Here is an 18,159-nt window from a genome sequence, read left to right as displayed (position 1 = left end):
AGAGATCATCGCCACGGAGACAGAGACGCAGAGGCGGGGCCTGAAGGTCATATTCGACCTGCAGGGATGGAGTTTAGGCCACGCCCTGCAGATTAACCCCTCCCTCGCCAGCAAGATCTCCTCCGTACTGTCGGTAGGCCTCAAGTCTTTAAATACTACCCTGTAGAGCTGGTCCCTGTAGAGCTGGTCCCTGTAGAGCTGGTCCCTGTAGAGCTGGTCCCTGTAGAGCTGGACCCTGTAGAGCTGGACCCTGTAGAGCTGGTCCCTGTAGAGCTGGACCCTGTAGAGCTGGTCCCTGTAGAGCTGGTCCCTGTAGAGCTGGACCATGTAGAGCTGGACCCTGTAGAGCTGGACCATGTAGAGCTGGACCCTGTAGAGCTGGTCCCTGTAGAGCTGGTCCCTGTAGAGCTGGTCCCTGTAGAGCTGGACCCTGTAGAGCTGGACCATGTAGAGCTGGACCCTGTAGAGCTGGACCCTGTAGAGCTGGTCCCTGTAGAGCTGGTCCCTGTAGAGCTGGACCCTGTAGAGCTGGACCCTGTAGAGCTGGTCCCTGTAGAGCTGGACCCTGTAGAGCTGGTCCCTGTAGAGCTGGACTCTGTAGAACTGGTCCCTGTAGAGCTGGACCATGTAGAGCTGGTCCCTGTAGAGCTGGACTCTGTAGAGCTGGTCCCTGTAGAGCTGGTCCCTGTAGAGCTGGACCCTGTAGAGCTGGACCATGTAGAGCTGGACCCTGTAGAGCTGGACCCTGTAGAGCTGGTCCCTGTAGAGCTGGTCCCTGTAGAGCTGGTCCCTGTAGAGCTGGTCCCTGTAGAGCTGGACCCTGTAGAGCTGGACCATGTAGAGCTGGACCCTGTAGAGCTGGTCCATGTAGAGCTGGACCCTGTAGAGCTGGACCCTGTAGAGCTGGACCCTGTAGAGTTGTGACGTTGATGCGTTTCCATTGTGTCCTCATGTCCTCGTGTCCTCCTATCCTTGTGTCCTCATGTCCTTGTGTCCTCCTGTCCTCGTGTCCTTGTGTCCTCCTGTCCTTCTGTCCTCCTGTCCTCGTGTCCTCATATCCTTGTGTCCTCATATCCTCGTGTCCTCATGTCCTTGTGTCCTCGTGTCCTCATGTCCTCCTGTCCTCATGTCCTCGTGTCCTCCTGTCCTTGTGTCCTCATGTCCTCCTGTCCTCGTGTCCTCCTGTCATTGTGTCCTCATGTCCTCCTGTCCTTGTGTCCTCATGTCCTCCTGTCCTCGTGTCCTCCTGTCCTTGTGTCATCCTGTCCTCATATCCTGTCCTCGTGTCCTCATATCCTCGTGTCCTCATGTCCTTGTGTCCTCATATCCTTGTGTCCTCCTGTCCTTGTGTCCTCCTGTCCTTGTGTCCTCATATCCTTGTGTCCTCATGTCCTCGTGTCCTCATATCCTTGTGTCCTCCTGTCCTTGTGTCCTCGTGTCATCCTGTCCTTGTGTCCTCATGTCCTTGTGTCCTCGTGTCATCCTGTCCTTGTGTCATCCTGTCCTTGTGTCCTCATGTCCTTGTGTCCTCATGTCCTCCTGTCCTCGTGTCCTCCTGTCCTTGTGTCCTCATGTCCTCCTGTCCTCGTGTCCTTGTGTCATCCTGTCCTCATATCCTGTCCTCGTGTCCTCATATCCTTGTGTCCTCATGTCCTTGTGTCCTCATATCCTTGTGTCCTCATGTCCTCGTGTCCTCATATCCTTGTGTCCTCCTGTCCTTGTGTCCTCATGTCCTTGTCCTGTCCTCATGTCCTCGTGTCATCCTGTCCTCATGTCCTCCTGTCCTCGTGTCCTCCTGTCCTCCTGTCCTCATGTCCTTGTGTCATCCTGTCCTCGTGTCATCCTGTCCTCATGTCCTCCTGTCCTCGTGTCCTCCTGTCCTCGTGTCATCCTGTCCTCGTGTCCTCCTGTCCTCGTGTCATCCTGTCCTCATGTCCTCGTGTCATCCTGTCCTCGTGTCATCCTGTCCTTGTGTCCTCCTGTCCTCGTGTCATCCTGTCCTCATGTCCTCGTGTCATCCTGTCCTCGTGTCCTTGTGTCCTCGTGTCCTCTTGTCCTCCCGTCCTTGTGTCCTCATGTCCTCGTGGCCTCGTGTCCTCATGTCCTCCTGTCCTTGTGTCCTCATGTCCTCCTGTCATCCTGTCCTCCTGTCCTCGTGTCCTCATGTCCTCCTGTCCTCGTGTCCTCCTGTCCTTGTGTCCTTGTCCTCATGTCCTTGTGTCCTCATGTCCTCGTGTCCTCATGTCCTCGTGTCCTCATGTCCTCGTGTCCTCGTGTCCTCATGTCCTCCTGTCCTTGTGTCATCCTGTCCTCATGTCCTCATGTCCTCGTGTCCTCCTGTCCTCGTGTCCTCCTGTCCTTGTGTCCTCATGTCCTCGTGTCATCCTGTCCTCATGTCCTCCTGTTCTCATGTCCTCGTGTCATCATGTCCTCATATATTGTCCTCCTGTCCTCATGTCCTCGTGTCCTCCTGTCCTCGTGTCCTCCTGTCCTCATGTCCTCATGTCCTCCTGTCCTCGTGTCCTCCTGTCCTTGTGTCATCCTGTCCTCATATCCTGTCCTCGTGTCCTCATGTCCTCATGTCATCCTGTCCTTGTGTCCTCGTGTCCTTGTGTCCTCTGGTCCTTGTGTCCTCGTGTCCTTGTGTCCTCATGTCCTTGTGTCCTCCTGTCCTTGTGTCCTCATGTCCTCATATCCTCGTGTCCTCATATCCTTGTGTCCTCCTGTCCTTGTGTCCTCATATCCTTGTGTCCTCCTGTCCTCATGTCCTTGTGTCCTCCTGTCCTTGTGTCCTCATGTCCTTGTGTCCTCGTGTCATCCTGTCCTTGTGTCCTCATGTCCTCGTGTCATCCTGTCCTCATGTCCTTGTGTCATCCTGTCCTTGTGTCATCCTGTCCTCATGTCCTCGTGTCCTCATATCCTCGTGTCCTCATGTCCTTGTGTCATCCTGTCCTCGTGTCATCCTGTCCTCATGTCCTCGTGTCCTCATATCCTCGTGTCCTCATGTCCTTGTGTCATCCTGTCCTTGTGTCATCCTGTCCTCCTGTCCTCGTGTCCTCCTGTCCTCATGTCCTTGTGTCATCCTGTCCTCGTGTCCTCATGTCCTCGTGTCCTCCTGTCCTCGTGTCATCCTGTCCTCATGTCCTTGTGTCCTTGTGTCATCCTGTCCTCGTGTCCTCCTGTCCTCGTGTCATCCTGTCCTCGTGTCCACATGTCCTTGTGTCCTCCTGTCCTCGTGTCCTCGTGTCCTTGTGTCCTCCTGTCCTCTTGTCCTCTTGTCCTCCCATCCTTGTGTCCTCGTGGCCTCGTGGCCTCATGTCCTCGTGTCCTCATGTCCTCCTGTCCTTGTGTCCTCATGTCCTCCTGTCCTCGTGTCCTCATGTCCTCCTGTCCTCGTGTCCTCATGTCCTCCTGTCCTTGTGTCATCCTGTCCTCATGTCCTCCTGTCCTCCTGTCCTTGTGTCCTCATGTCCTCGTGTCATCCTGTCCTCATGTCCTCCTGTTCTCATGTCCTCGTGTCATCATGTCCTCATATATTGTCCTCCTGTCCTCATGTCCTCGTGTCCTCCTGTCCTCGTGTCCTCCTGTCCTCATGTCCTCCTGTCCTCGTGTCCTCCTGTCCTTGTGTCATCCTGTCCTCATATCCTGTCCTCGTGTCCTCATATCCTCGTGTCCTCATGTCCTCATGTCATCCTGTCCTTGTGTCCTCCTGTCCTCGTGTCCTCATGTCCTCGTGTCATCCTGTCCTCGTGTCCTCATGTCCTTGTGTCCTCATGTCCTCATGTCCTCGTGTCCTCATGTCCTTGTGTCCTCATGTCCTTGTGTCCTCATGTCCTCATGTCCTCATGTCCTCATGTCCTTGTGTCCTCATGTCCTTGTGTCCTCATGTCCTTGTGTCCTCGTGTCATCCTGTCCTTGTGTCCTCATGTCCTCGTGTCATCCTGTCCTCATGTCCTTGTGTCATCCTGTCCTTGTGTCATCCTGTCCTCATGTCCTCGTGTCCTCATGTCCTCGTGTCCTCATGTCCTTGTGTCATCCTGTCCTCGTGTCATCCTGTCCTCATGTCCTCGTGTCCTCCTGTCCTCGTGTCCTCATGTCCTTGTGTCATCCTGTCCTTGTGTCATCCTGTCCTCCTGTCCTCGTGTCCTCCTGTCCTCATGTCCTTGTGTCATCCTGTCCTCGTGTCCTCCTGTCCTTGTGTCCTCGTGTCCTCATGTCCTCGTGTCCTCCTGTCCTCGTGTCATCCTGTCCTCATGTCCTTGTGTCCTTGTGTCATCCTGTCCTCGTGTCATCCTGTCCTCGTGTCCACATGTCCTTGTGTCCTCCTGTCCTCGTGTCCTTGTGTCCTCCTGTCCTCTTGTCCTCTTGTCCTCCCATCCTTGTGTCCTCGTGGCCTCGTGGCCTCATGTCCTCGTGGCCTCCTGTCCTCCTGTCCTTGTGTCCTCATGTCCTCCTGTCCTCGTGTCATCCTGTCCTCCTGTCCTCGTGTCCTCATGTCCTCCTGTCATTGTGTCCTCCTGTCCTTGTGTCCTCCTGTCCTCCTGTCCTCGTGTCCTCCTGTCCTTGTGTCCTCATGTCCTCCTGTCCTCGTGTCATCCTGTCCTCGTGTCCTCGTGTCATCCTGTCCTGTCCTCTTGTCCTCCTGTCCTCGTGTCATCCTGTCCTCCTGTCCTCCTGTCCTCGTGTCCTCATGTCCTTGTGGCCTCCTGTCCTCGTGTCATCCTGTCCTCCTGTCCTCGTGTCCTTGTGTCCTCTTGTCCTCCTGTCCTCTTGTCATCCTGTCCTCGTGTCCTCATGTCCTTGTGTCCTCCTGTCCTTGTGTCCTCATGTCCTCCTGTCCTCATGTCCTCGTGTCCTCTGGTCCTCGTGTCCTCTGGTCCTCGTGTCCTCTGGTCCTCGTGTCCTCTGGTCCTCGTGTCCTTGTGTCCTCTGGTCCTCGTGTCCTCGTGTCCTCCTGTCCTCGTGGCCTCCTGTCCTCGTGTCCTCCTGTCCTCCTGTCCTCGTGTCATCCTGTCCTTGTGTCCTCATGGCCTCCTGTCCTCGTGTCCTCCTGTCCTCATGTCCTCCTGTCCTTGTGTCCTCCTGTCCTCGTGTCCTCGTGTCATCATGTCCTCCTGTCCTTGTGTCCTCCTGTCCTCTTGTCCTCATGTCCTCATGGCCTCCTGTCCTCGTGTCCTCATGTCCTTGTGTCCTCGTGTCATCCTGTCCTCCTGTCCTTGTGTCCTCCTGTCCTTGTGTCCTCGTGTCCTCATGTCCTCATGTCCTCCTGTCCTCGTGTCCTCATGGCCTCCTGTCCTCCTGTCCTTGTGTCCTCCTGTCCTCGTGTCCTCGTGGCCTCCTGTCCTCGTGTCATCCTGTCCTCGTGTCCTCCTATCCTCCTGTCTTCGTGTCATCCTGTCCTCGTGTCATCCTGTCCTCCTGTCCTCGTGTCCTCATGTCCTCCTGTCCTCATGTCCTCATGTCATCCTGTCCTTGTGTCCTCCTGTCCTCATGTCATCCTGTCCTCCTGTCCTCGTGTCATCCTGTCCTCGTGTCCTCCTGTCCTCGTGTCCTCATGTCCTCATGTCATCCTGTCCTTGTGTCCTCCTGTCCTCGTGTCCTCATGTCCTCCTGTCCTCGTGTCCTCCTGTCCTCGTGTCCTCGTGTCCTCCTGTCCTCCTGTCCTCGTGTCCTCATGTCCTCGTGTCATCCTGTCCTCGTGTCCTCGTGTCCTCATGTCATCCTGTCCTCGTGTCCTCATGTCCTCCTGTCCTCGTGTCATCCTGTCCTCGTGTCCTCGTGTCATCCTGTCCTCGTGTCCTCCTGTCCTCGTGTCCTCGTGTCCTCCTGTCCTCGTGTCCTCCTGTCCTCGTGTCCTCATGTCCTCGTGTCATCCTGTCCTCGTGTCCTCGTGTCCTCCTGTCCTCGTGTCATCCTGTCATCCTGTCCTTGTGTCCTCCTGTCCTCGTGTCCTCCTGTCCTCGTGTCCTCCTGTCCTCATGTCCTCATGTCCTCATGTCATCCTGTCCTTGTGTCCTCCTGTCCTCGTGTCCTCATGTCCTCGTGTCCTCCTGTCCTCGTGGCTTCCTGTCCTCGTGGCTTCCTGTCCTCGTGTCCTCCTGTCCTCGTGTCCTCATGTCCTTGTGTCCTCGTATCCTCATGTCCTCATGTCATCCTGTCCTCCTGTCCTCGTGTCCTCGTGTCATCCTGTCCTCCTGTCCTCGTGTCCTCATGTCCTCTTGTCCTCCTGTCCTCTTGTCCTCATGTCCTCATGTCCTCGTGTCCTCGTGTCCTCCTGTCCTCGTGTCCTCATGTCCTCCTGTCCTCGTGTCATCCTGTCCTCCTGTCCTCGTGTCCTCATGTCCTCCTGTCCTCATGTCATCCTGTCCTTGTGTCCTCCTGTCCTCGTGTCATCCTGTCCTCGTGTCCTCATGTCCTCATGTCATCCTGTCCTCGTGTCCTCATGTCATCCTGTCCTTGTGTCCTCCTGTCCTCGTGTCATCCTGTCCTCGTGTCCTCCTGTCCTCGTGTCCTCATGTCCTCATGTCATCCTGTCCTTGTGTCCTCCTGTCCTCGTGTCATCCTGTCCTCGTGTCCTCCTGTCCTCGTGTCCTCGTGTCCTCGTGTCCTCCTGTCCTCGTGTCCTCATGTCCTTGTGTCCTCATGTCCTCTTGTCCTCATGTCCTCCTGTCCTCGTGTCCTCCTGTCATCCTGTCCTCGTGTCCTCCTGTCCTCGTGTCCTCGTGTCCTCGTGTCCTCATGTCCTACTGTCCTCATGTCCTTGTGTCCTCATGTCCTCATGTCCTCGTGTCCTCGTGTCTTCATGTCATCCTGTCCTTGTGTCCTCGTGTCCTCGTGTCATCCTGTCCTCGTGTCCTCATGTCCTCGTGTCATCCTGTCATCCTGTCCTCCTGTCCTCGTGTCCTCATGTCCTCGTGTCATCCTGTCCTCGTGTCCTCCTGTCCTCCTGTCCTCGTGTCCTCCTGTCCTCGTGTCATCCTGTCCTCGTGTCCTCATGTCCTCCTGTCCTCGTGTCCTCCTGTCCTCGTGTCCTCATGTCCTTGTGTCCTCATGTCCTCGTGTCCTCATGTCATCCTGTCCTCCTGTCCTCGTGTCCTCGTGTCATCCTGTCCTCGTGTCCTCGTGTCATCCTGTCCTCGTGTCCTCGTGTCATCCTGTCCTCATGTCCTCCTGTCCTCGTGTCCTCCTGTCCTCGTGTCCTCCTGTCCTCATGTCATCCTGTCCTCGTGTCCTCCTGTCCTCGTGTCCTCGTGTCATCCTGTCCTCGTGTCCTCCTGTCCTCGTGTCCTCCTGTCCTCCTGTCCTCATGTCATCCTGTCCTCGTGTCCTCGTGTCCTCATGTCCTGTCCTCGTGTCCTCCTGTCCTCGTGTCCTCGTGTCATCCTGTCCTCGTGTCCTCGTGTCATCGTGTCCTCCTGTCCTCGTGTCCTCGTGTCATCGTGTCCTCCTGTCCTCGTGTCCTCGTGTCCTCGTGTCATCCTGTCCTCGTGTCCTCATGTCCTCGTGTCATCCTGTCCTCGTGTCATCCTGTCCTCGTGTCCTCCTGTCATCCTGTCCTCGTGTCCTCGTGTCATCCTGTCCTCGTGTCCTCGTGTCCTCCTGTCCTCGTGTCCTCGTGTCATCCTGTCCTCGTGTCCTCCTGTCCTCGTGTCCTCATGTCCTCCTGTCCTCGTGTCATCCTGTCCTCCTGTCCTCGTGTCCTCATGTCCTCGTGTCATCCTGTCATCCTGTCCTTGTGTCCTCCTGTCCTTGTGTCATCCTGTCCTTGTGTCCTCGTGTCCTCGTGTCCTCGTGTCCTCATGTCCTCCTGTCCTTGTGTCCTCGTGTCATCCTGTCCTCCTGTCCTCGTGTCCTCCTGTCCTCGTGTCCTCGTGTCATCCTGTCCTTGTGTCCTCCTGTCCTCGTGTCATCCTGTCCTCATGTCCTCGTGTCCTCGTGTCATCCTGTCCTCCTGTCCTCGTGTCATCCTGTCCTCGTGTCCTCGTGTCATCGTGTCCTCCTGTCCTCGTGTCCTCGTGTCATCGTGTCCTCGTGTCCTCGTGTCCTCGTGTCATCCTGTCCTCGTGTCCTCGTGTCATCCTGTCCTCGTGTCCTCCTGTCCTCGTGTCCTCGTGTCCTCATGGTGTCATCCTGTCCTCGTGTCCTCATGTCCTCATGTCCTCTTGTCCTCCTGTCCTCTTGTCCTCCCGTCCTTGTGTCCTCATGTCCTCGTGTCATCGTGGTCATCCTGTCCTCCTGTCCTCGTGTCCTCGTGGTCCTCCTTTTCCCCTTCCTCCGGGTCAACCGCCTAGCCTGTGGTCACCTGTCCCGGTCTCGTCCTCTCCCCCTGTCCCATGCACCGCTCGGCCTCTGGCATCTCTGCCTCTGCCTCCCGGTCAGGGGCCTCGCCTCGTGCTGGCCATCGTGCTCGTGGAAATCCTGCCGTGTCCCCGCAGGGCATCCGCTGGCCCAAGGCACGGGCCACCTGTTGTGTTCCTCCCCCCCGTGTTCATTTATTGCTCTGCCCTGTCCTTGTCTCTGTCCGTGTCCCCTCCTGGGGCCCCCATTTTTGTGTCCTCGTGTCAAAACCTGTTTTCCTCGGTGGCTCCTGCGGGGTTTATCCTGTCATCATGTCCCTTTGGTTTCGGTTTTACTGGCTGGTTGATCTGTTTCGCTCCCTTTTTAAAACCGGGGCCCCGTTTCTTCACCCCGTTCTCCCGGGCCTCCCTGCCCGGCAACCCACCTGCCTGTTTTCCTCGTGGTTCCCCTGGTTCCCCCCTGCATTTTTCCCCTCCGTCTGTTTCTACTTGTGGGATTTTGGTTGGGTTTTTTTCCCCCTTTTTTTTTTTTTTTCCTCCTTTTTTTCCCCCCCCCTTTTTGGGGCCCCCCCCCCCAATTTTTTAAGGGGGGGTTTTCCCTGGTTTTTCCCCTTTTTTTTTAAAAAAAGGGGGGGGGGGTTTTTTTTTTCCCCCCCGGCCCTTTTCCTTTTCTTTTTTTTGGGGGGGGTTTTTCCGGGTTTTTCCCTTTTTTTTTCCTTGGTTTTGGGGGGCCCCAAGGGGGGTTTTTTTCCGGTTTTTTTTTTTTTAAAAAGGGGGGGGGAAAAACCCCTTTGGTTTTTTTTTTTTTCCCCCCCCCCCCCTTTATTTTTGGGTTCAATTTTTTTTCATTTTTTTAAAAAAATTTTTTTTTTAAAATTTTTTAAAAAAAATTTTTAAAAAAAAAAAATTTTATTTTTAAAAAAGAGGGGCCCCCCAAAGGTTTTTTTTGAAACCCCCCTTTTTTTTTTAAAACCGGGGGAAATTTTTTATTTTTTTTTAAAAGGGTTTTTTTTTTTTTTTTTTTGGGGAAAACCCCAAAAACCCCCCAACCCCCCCCCTTTTTCCCCGGGTTTTTCCCCCCCCCCAAAAATTTTTTTCCCAAAAATTTTAAGGTTTCCCCGGGGGTTTTTTAAAAATTTTTTTCCTTTTTCCCCCCCGGGGAAAGGGGGGGGGGTTTTTTGGGGGGGGGGCCCCCCCCCCCCCCCCCCCCCCCCCTTTTTTTTTTTTTTTTTTTTTTACCCCCTCCCCCCCCCCAGAGAAAGGGAGGGGCCCCCCGGGGGGGGGGGGGGGGGGGGGGGGCAGGTGATTTTTTATTTTTTTTTTTTTTTTTTTTTCCCCCCCCGGGGGGAAAAAAAAAGGGGGGGGAAAACCCGGGGGGGGGGGGGGGGGGGGGGGGGGGCCCCCAAAAAAAAAAAAAAAGGGGGGGGGAAAAAAAAAAAAGGGGGGGGGGGAAAAAAAAAAAAAAGGGAAAGGGAAAGGGAAAAGGGAAAAACCCCGGGGGGGAAAAAAAAAAAAAAAAAAAAAGGGGGGGAAAAAAAAGGGGGAAAAAGGGGGGGGGGGAAAAACCAAAGGGAAAAAAAAAAAAAAAAAAAAAAAAGGGGGGGGGGGGGGGGGGAAAAAAAAAAAAAAAAGGGGGGGGGGGGGGGGGCCCCGGGGGGGGGGGGGGGGGGGGGAAAAAAAAAAAAAGGGGGGGGAAAAAAAAAAAAAAGGGGGGGGGGGGCCCGGGGGCCGGGAAAGGGGGGGAAAAAAAAAGGGGGGGGCCCGGGGGCAAAGGGGGGGGGGGGGGGGAAAAAAAAGGGGGAAAAAAAAGGGGGGGGGGCCGGGGGCCCAAAAAGGGGGCCCGGGGAAAAAGGGGGGGGGGGGGGGAAAAAAAAAAGGGGGGGGGGGGGAAAAGGGGGGCCAAAGGGAAAGGGGGGGGGGAAAAAAAAAAAAAGGGGGGGGGGGGAAACCGGGCCGGGGGCCAAAAAAAAAGGGGGGAAAAAAAGGGAAAAGGGGGGAAAAACCCCCCAAAAAGGGGGGAAAAAAAGGGGGGGGCCCGGGGGGGGGGGGAAAAAAAAAAAAAGGGGTTTTTTTTTTAAAAAAAGGGGGGGGGGGGGGGGCAGGGGGGGGGGGGGAAAAAAAAAAGGGGGGGGGGGGGGGAAAACCAAAGGGGGGGGGGGGAAAGGGGGGCCCTTTTTTTCCGGGGGGGGGGCCAAAAAGGGGGGGCCCCCCCGGGGGGGGGGGGGAAAAAAAAAAAAAACCCCCCCCCCCCCCCCCCAAAAAAAAAAGGGGGGGGGGGGGGGGGGGGGGGGGGGGGGTTTAAAAACCCCCAAAAAAGGGCCCCGGCCCCTTTTTTTCCCCGGGCCCTTTTTTTCCCCCGGGGGTTTTTTTTTTCCCAACCCTTTTTTTTGGGCCCCCCCCTTTTTCCCCCCCCCCTTTTTTTTTTTCCCCCCCTTTTTTTCCCCCCCCCAATTTTTTTTTCCCCCGGCCATTTTAAAATTTTTAACCTTTTTTCCCCTTTCCGGGTTTTTTCCCGGGGGCCCCCCCCCTTTTTTGGCCGGGAAAAAAAATTTTTCCGGGGGGAAATTTTTTTTTAAATTTTTTTTTTTTTTAAAAACCCTTTTTTTTCCCCGGGAAAAAAAAGGGCCAAATTTTTCCTTGGCCGGGTTCCTTGGCCGGGTTCCTTTTTTCCTTTTTTTCCCCAATTTAAAATTTTTTTGGGGGAAAAACCCGGGGCCGGGCCTTGGCCGGGAAAAAAAAGGGCCCGGGGGGGAAATTTTTAAAATTTTTTTGGGGGTTTTTTGGGGGTTTTTTTTTCCGGGGCCGGGAAAAAAAAACCCCAATTTTGGGGGGGGGAAACCGGGTTTTTTTTGGGGCCAAAGGGGGGGTTTTTTTTTTTGGGGGGGGGTTTTTTTTTAAATTTTTAAAATTTTTTTGGGGGGGAAAAGGGGGAAAAGGGGGAAAAAAAGGGGCCGGGCCTAATTTGGGAAAAGGGCCAAAGGGCCTTTTTTTCCCCAAAGGGGGGGTTTTTTAAAAAAAAAGGGGGGGGGGGGAAAAACCCGGGGGCCGGGGGGCCTAAGGGGTTTTTTTTCCAAATTTTTTTTTTTTTTTCCGGGGCCGGGCCTAAAAGGGGGGGAAATTTTTAAAATTTTTTTTTTTTAAATTGTTTTTTTTTTCCCCCCCGGGGGGGGAAATTTTTAAAAATTTTTTTGGGGGGGTTTTTTTTTCGGGCCGGGTTTTTTTTAAAAAAAAATTTTTTTTGGGAAATTTAATTAAAAATTTTTTTGGGGGGGAAAAGGGCCGGGGCCGGGCCTAAAAATTTTTAAAATTTTTTTTTAAAAAAATTTTTTTGGGGGGGTTTTTTTTTGGGGGCCGGGCCAAATTTTTTTTTTTTTTTTTAAAAAAAAGGGGGTTTTAAAGGGGGAAACCGGGCCTTTTTTTGGCCGGGCCGGGGGCCAAAACCCGGTTTTTCCTTTTTTTGGCCGGGCCGGGGGGCCCCAATTTTTTTTTTTAAAATTTTTTTTTTTTTTTCCGGGGCCGGGAAAAAAAAGGGCCAATTTTTTTTTAAAATTTTTAAATTTTTAAAATTTTTTGGGGTTTTTTGGGGGGAAAAATTTTCCTTTTTTTGGCCGGGAAAAAAAAACCCCTTTTTTTTTTAAAAATTTTATTAAAATTTTTTTTTTTTAAATTGGGGGCCGGGCCTTTTTTTTTTTTTTTTTTAAAATTTTTAAAATTTTTTGGGGAAAGGGCCTTTTTTAAAAACCCCAAATTTTTTTTTTTAAAATTTTTTTTTTTTGTTTTTTGGGGGAAAAGGGGAAAAAACCCTTTTTTTGGCCGGGTTTTTTTTTCCAAATTTGGAAAAAACCCAAATTTTTTTTTTTAAAAAAAAGGGGGGTTTTTTTTTTGGGGGCCGGGGGGCCTTTTTTTTTCCCAATTTTTTTTTTAAAATTTTTTTGGGGGAAAAACCCGGGGCCGGGCCGGGGGGCCCCAACCCTTTTAAAAGGGGGAAAAGGGTTGGGGGGGGAAAAAATTTTGGGTTTTTTTTTTTAAAATTTTTAAAATTTTTTGGGGGTTTTTTTTTGGGGGGGAAAAGGGGTTTTTGGGGGCCGGGGCCGGGCCGGGGGGAAAAAAAAAGGGCCAAATTTTTTTTTTTTTTTTGGGGGGGAAAAGGGCCGGGGCCGGGCCCCCTTTTTTTTCCTAAAACCAAGGGGGGGAAATTTTTAAAATTTTTTGGGGGGCCGGGGTTTTTTTTTGGGGGGTTTTTTTTCCAAGGGGGGGAAATTTTTAAAATTTTTAAAAATTTTTTCCCTTTCCTTTTTTTTTCCCCGGGTTTTTTTTTAAAAAAAAAAGGGCCAAGGGGGGGAAATTTTTAAAAATTTTTTTTTTTTAAAAACCCTTTTTTTTCCCCGGGTTCCTTTTTGGGCCAAATTTGGCCAAATTTGGGGGGGGAAAAACCCGGGGCCGGGTTCCTTGGGGCCAAATTTTTTTTTTAAAATTTTTTTTGGGGGGTTTTTTTTTCCGGGGCCGGGCCGGGGGGTTTTTTTTTTTTTTTTTTTTTGGGGGGTTTTTTTTTTTTAAAGGAAAAAACCCCCCTTTTTTTTTTTTTGGGGCCTTTTTTTTGGGGGGGAAAAAGGGTTTTTTTTAAAAGGGGGGGGGTTTTTTTTTTTTTTTGGGGGTTTTTTTTTTTTTTTTTTTGGGGGGGGTTTTTTTTTTTTGGGGGGGTTTTTTTTTTTTTTTTTGGGGGGGGGGTTTTTTTTTTTTTTTTTTTTTTTTTTTCCCCCCCGGGGAACCCGGGGGCCTTTTGGGGGTTTTTTTTTTTTTTTTGGGGCCCCCCAAAATTTTTTTTTTTTGGGGAAAATTTTTTTTTTTTTTTTAAAAAAGGGGGAAAAATTTTTTAAAAAAAAAAAATTTTTTTTTTTTGGGGGGGGAAAAAAAAAAAAAAAGCCCGGGGCCCCCCCCCCCCCCCCAAAAACCTATTTTTTGTTTAAAAAAAATTTTTTTTTTTTTAAAACCTTTTTTTTTTTTAACCCTGTTTTTTTACCTTTTTGTTTACCTTTTTGAGACCTTTTTGTTTACCTTTTTGAGCCTTTTTGTTTTTTTACCTTTTTGAGACCTTTTTGGCCTTTTTGAGACCTTTTTGAGCCTTTTTGAGGACCTTTTTGTTCCCCTGAGCCTTTTTGTTTTTTTTACCTTTTTGTTTACCTTTTTGGAGACCTTTTTGGAGACCTTTTTGTTTTTTTACCTTTTTGAGGACCTTTTTGGACCTTTTTGAGCCTTTTTGAGCCTTTTTGAGCCTTTTTGAGACCTTTTTGAGCCTTTTTAGACCTTTTTGAGCCCTTTTTTTTACCTTTTTGTTTTTTACCTTTTTGAAGACCTTTTTGGCCTTTTTGTTTTTTTACCTTTTTGAGACCTTTTTGGTTTTTTTTTTACCTTTTTGAGCCCTGTTTTTTTTACCTTTTTGTTTTTTTTACCTTTTTGTTTTTTTACCTTTTTGTTTTTTTACCTTTTTGAGCCTTTTTGTTTACCTTTTTGAGCCTTTTTGAGCCTTTTTGTTTACCTTTTTGTTACCTTTTTGGACCTTTTTGTTTTTTTACCTTTTTGAGCCTTTTTGAGCCTTTTTGAGACCTTTTTGAGACCTTTTTGGTTTTTTTTTTACCTTTTTGAGCCTTTTTGGTTTTTTTTTACCTTTTTGAGCCTTTTTGTTCCCCTGTTTACCTTTTTAGCCTTTTTGTTTACCTTTTTGAGACCTTTTTGGTTTTTTTTTACCTTTTTGAGACCTTTTTGAGCCTTTTTGAGCCTTTTTGTTCCCCTGAGACCTTTTTGAACCCCTTTAGCCCTTTTGTTCCCCTGTTTTTTTACCTTTTTGAGACCTTTTTGAGACCTTTTGGCCTTTTTGTTCCCCTGAGCCTTTTTGTTTACCCCTTTGAGCCTTTTTGAGCCTTTTTGAGACCTTTTTGGGATACCTGAAACCCTGAGACCTTTTTGAGCCCTTAGCCTTTTTGAGCCTTTTTGAGACCTTTTTGTTCCCCTGTTTTTTTTACCTTTTTGGACCCTTAGACCTTTTTGGACCTTTTTAGACCTTTTTGCCTTTTTGAGACCCTTGAGGACCCCAGAGGACCTTTTTGAGACCTTTTTGGCCTTTTTGAGCCCCTGAGACCTTTTTAGCCTTTTTGAGACCCTGTTTTTTTACCTTTTTGTTTACCTTTTTGAGCCCTTTTTGTTCCCTGAGACCCCTGCCTTTTTGTTTACCTTTTTGCCCCCCTTTTTGTTTACCTTTTTGTTTACCCATGGGGGACCCAAGACCTTTTTGTTTACCCCTTTGGACCTTTTTGTTTACCTTTTGTTTTTTCCCCTGGCCTTTTTGAGACCTTTTTGAGACCTTTTTGAGCCCTGAGCCCCTGTTCCCCTGAGCCCTGTTCCCCTGAGCCCTTTTGTTTTTTTTACCTTTTTGGGAAACCTTTTTGTTTTTTTACCTTTTTGTTCCCCTGTTTACCCTTATGCCTTTTTGCCCCCCTTTTAGCCTTTTTGAGACCCTGTTCCTTTAGCCCTTAACCCCTTAGCCCTTCCGGGCCTGGCCTAGCCTGGCCTAAGCCGGGTTCCTAAGCCTGGCCTAGCCGGGATATTGTTCCTGGCCTAAGCCCGGGAAAACCTGGTTCTATGGCCTGGCCTAAGCCTAACCTAAGCCTAGCCTGGCCTTTTGGATATGGCCTGGCCTAAGCCTGAACCTGGCCTAAGCCTGGCCTAGCCTGGCCTAGCCTGGCCTGTCCTGGCCTAGGCCTGGCCTGGCCTGGCCTAAGCCTGGCCTAGGCCGGGATATGTTCCTGGCCTAAGCCGGGATACCTGTTCCTAGCCTGGCCTAAGCCGGGATATGGCCGGGTTCCTAAGCCTGGCCTAGCCCGGGAAAATGTTCCTGGCCTAGCCTGGGCCTAACCTAAGCCTGAACCTGATACCTGGCCTAATTTTTTCCTGGCCATATGGCCTGGCCTAAGCCGGGATACCTGGCCTAAGCCGGGTTCCTAGCCGGGTTAATGGCCTGGCCTAAGCCTGGCCTAAGCCTGTTCCTAGCCGGGTTCCTAAGCCTGGCCTTGTCCTGGAAAACCTGGCCTATATGTTCCTGAAATGGCCTAAGCCTGATAGGGTTCCGGGATATGGCCTGGCCTTTTTCCTGGCCCTTTTTCCTGGCCTAAAAACCTGGCCTAAGCCTGGCCTAGGCCCGGGTTCCTAATGCCTGGCCTTGAGCCTGGCCTAGCCTGAACCTGGCCTAAGCCGGGTTCCTAGCCTGGCCTAGCCTGGCCTAGGCCTGGCCTAAGCCGGGTTCCTAAGCCTGGCCTAGCCGGGATATGGCCTGGCCTATATGTTCCGGGTTCCTAAGCCGGGATATGGCCGGGAAAAGCTGGCCTAGCCGGGAAAATGTTCCTGGCCTAGCCTGGCCTTTTTCCTGGCCTAGCCTGGCCTAAGCCTGATATGGCCGGGCCTAGCCGGGTTCCTAAGCCTGGCCTAGCCTGATACCTGGCCTAAGCCTGGCCTAAGCCTGATACCTGTTCCTAAGCCTGATATGGCCTGGCCTTTTTCCTGATATGGCCGGGAAAACCGGGATATGGCCTGGCCTAGCCGGGAAAATTTTTGAATGGCCTTATATTGTTCCTGGCCTAGCCTGATACCTGGCCTAAGCCTGATATTGTTCCTGGCCTTTTTCCTGGCCTAAGCCGGGATACCTGGCCTAAGCCTGGCCTAGCCGGGATACCTGGCATAATTTTTATTTGTTTTTAAAGGGTTTTGGTTATTTTTTTTTTGGGTTTTGTTTTGCTGGTTTTTTCTTTAAAAAAATGTTTTTTTTTGGGTTCTTTTCCCCTTTTTTCTTTCTTTGGTTCTTTCATTTTTCGGGTTCATTTTTCCCCTTTCCCTTGGTTCTTTCTTTGGTTCTTTCATTTTTCTGTTCCCAAATTTTCCCCTTTCCCAAGGGTTCGGGTTCATTTTTCTTTCCCCTTTTTCTTTCATTTTTCTTTCCCTTTTTTTCCCCTAATTTTCCTGTTCCCAAATTTCTTTCCCTTGGTTCTTTCCCATTTTTCCCGGGTTCCCCTTTTTTCTTTCTTTGTTTTTTAAATTTTCCCGGGTTCCCCTTCCCTTTTTCTTTCATTTTTCGGGTTCCCAATTTTCTTTCCCTTTTTCCCCTTCCCTTGGTTCCTTCATTTTTCGGGTTCCCTTTTTCCCCTTCCCTTTTTCCCGGGTTCCCCTTAATTTTCTTTCCCTTGGTTCTTTCATTTTCTTTCATGTTTTCCCTTTTCCCCTTTTCCTGTTTTTCCCTGTCTCCTTCTTTGGTTCCTGTTCCCAATTTTTCCCCTTTCCCTGTCTCCTTCATCTCCTTCCTTTTCCCCTTCCTTTTCTTTCATTTCCCCTTTCGGGTTCTTTTTTTGTTTTTCCTTAATGTCCCCCTTTTTGTCTCCTTCTTTTCCTGTCTCCTTCCTGTCCCCTTTCCCATGTCTTTTTTGTCTTTTCCTGTCCCCTTCTTTGTTTTCCATGTCCCCTTTCCCTGTCCCCTTTCTTTGTCCCCTTCATTTTCCTTTTTTCCCCTTTGTCTCCTTCTTTGTCCCCCTTCCCTTGTTCCCCCATGTCCCCTTTCCCTTTTTGGTTCTCCTTTCTGTCCCCTTTCCCTGTCCCCTTTCCCATGTCTCCTTCGGGTCCCCCAATGTCTTTCCCTTGTTTTTTCCCCCAATTTTCCCCTTTCCCTTGTCTCCTTCATGTCTCCTTTCCTTTTTCTCCTTTCTTTGTTTTTCCATTTTTCTTTCCCTTTTTCCCCTTTCATTTCCTTTCATTTTTCTTTCCCTTGTTTTCCTTTTTCCCTGTCTTTTTCCTTTTCTTTTCTGTCCCCTTTCCCTGTCTCCTTTCTTTGGTCTCCCCTTCCCTGTTTTCCTTTCCTGTTTTTCCTTTCCCATTTTCCTTTCATTTTTTCTCCTTTGTTTTTCCTTTGTCTTTCCCAAGGGTTCCCCTTCCTTTGTCCCCTTTTCCCTTGTTTTTCTTTGTCTCCTTCATTTTTTCCCCTTTCCCTTTTTCTTTCCGGGTTTTTTCCTTTCCTTTGTCTTTTTTTGTCTCCTTTCGGGTTCTGTCCCCTTTTGTCCCCTTTTCTTTTTTCCTTTCCTTTTCTTTTCCCCATTTTCGGGTTCCCCTTTGTCTCCTTCTTTGTTTTTTCCATTTTTCCCCTTTCCCTTGGTCCCCTTTCCCTTGGTTCTTTCCTTTTGTCCCCTTTCCCAAGGGTTCCCCTTTCCCTTTTTCCCCTTCATTTTTTTCCCTTTTGGTTCTTTCTTTGTTTTTTCCTTTGTTTTTCCTTTTCCGGGTTCCCCTAATTTTCTTTCCCTTGGTTCTTTCATTTTTCCCCTTTCCCTTTTTCCCCTTTCTTTGGTTTTTTCCATTTTTCTTTCCCTTTTTTCTTTCATTTTTCCCCTTTTCCCCTTTTCCGGGTTCCCCCTTTTTTCTTTCCCTTTTTCCCCTTCATTTTTCTTTCCCAATTTTTCTTTCCCTTTTCTTTCATTTTTCTTTCCCTTTTTTCTTTCCCTTTTTCGGGTTCCCAATTTCCTTTCCGGGGTTCCCCTTTCCCTTTTTCCCCTTTCATTTTTCCCCTTTCCCTTTTTCTTTCCCCTTTTTCCCCCTTTCCCTTGTCTTTCCCTTTTTCTTTCCCTTTTTCCCCTTTCTTTTGTTTTTTCCATTTTTCCCCTTTCTTTGGTTCTTTCCATTTTTTCCCCTTTCCCTTGTTCCCCCTTCATGTCTCCTTCCTGTCTCCTTCATGTCTCCTTCATTTTCTCCTTCCTGTCCCCTTTCCTTTTCCCCTTTGTTTTTCCTTATTTTTTCCTTTCATGGTTCTCCCCTTCCTTTTCCCCTATGTCCCCCT

The 18,159-nt window shown here is 50.1% G+C and overlaps 2 protein-coding genes across 2 annotated transcripts in view; one reads left to right on the top strand and one right to left on the bottom strand.

Moving 5' to 3' along the window:
* ttpa (tocopherol (alpha) transfer protein) overlaps window positions 1-181 on the top strand; it is a 5,179-nt gene extending 4,998 nt beyond the window's left edge. Inside the window, exon 3 of the mRNA XM_056420833.1 lies at window positions 1-181. This exon is cut by the window's left edge and continues 61 nt beyond it. Within this exon, the coding sequence (XP_056276808.1) occupies window positions 1-166 (166 nt within the window). The 3' untranslated portion in view covers window positions 167-181.
* A 16,509-nt stretch (window positions 182-16,690) lies between these two features.
* Window positions 16,691-17,949, bottom strand: LOC130197621 (sperm protamine P1-like; the record flags this gene model as incomplete). The annotated part of the gene is made up of 3 exons (XM_056420373.1): window positions 16,691-16,757; window positions 17,293-17,347; window positions 17,856-17,949. Coding segments are annotated over 3 exons (216 nt in total), but the record flags the coding sequence as incomplete, so codon positions are not given.
* Window positions 17,950-18,159: the final 210 nt, after the last annotated feature.

This window comes from Pseudoliparis swirei, chromosome 8 (genome assembly GCF_029220125.1).
Source record: "Pseudoliparis swirei isolate HS2019 ecotype Mariana Trench chromosome 8, NWPU_hadal_v1, whole genome shotgun sequence".
In the NCBI taxonomy this organism is placed as follows: Eukaryota; Metazoa; Chordata; class Actinopteri; order Perciformes; family Liparidae; genus Pseudoliparis; species Pseudoliparis swirei.
The sequence above is the reverse complement of the archived record's forward strand: the minus strand, read 5'-3'. Positions and strand labels throughout refer to the sequence as shown.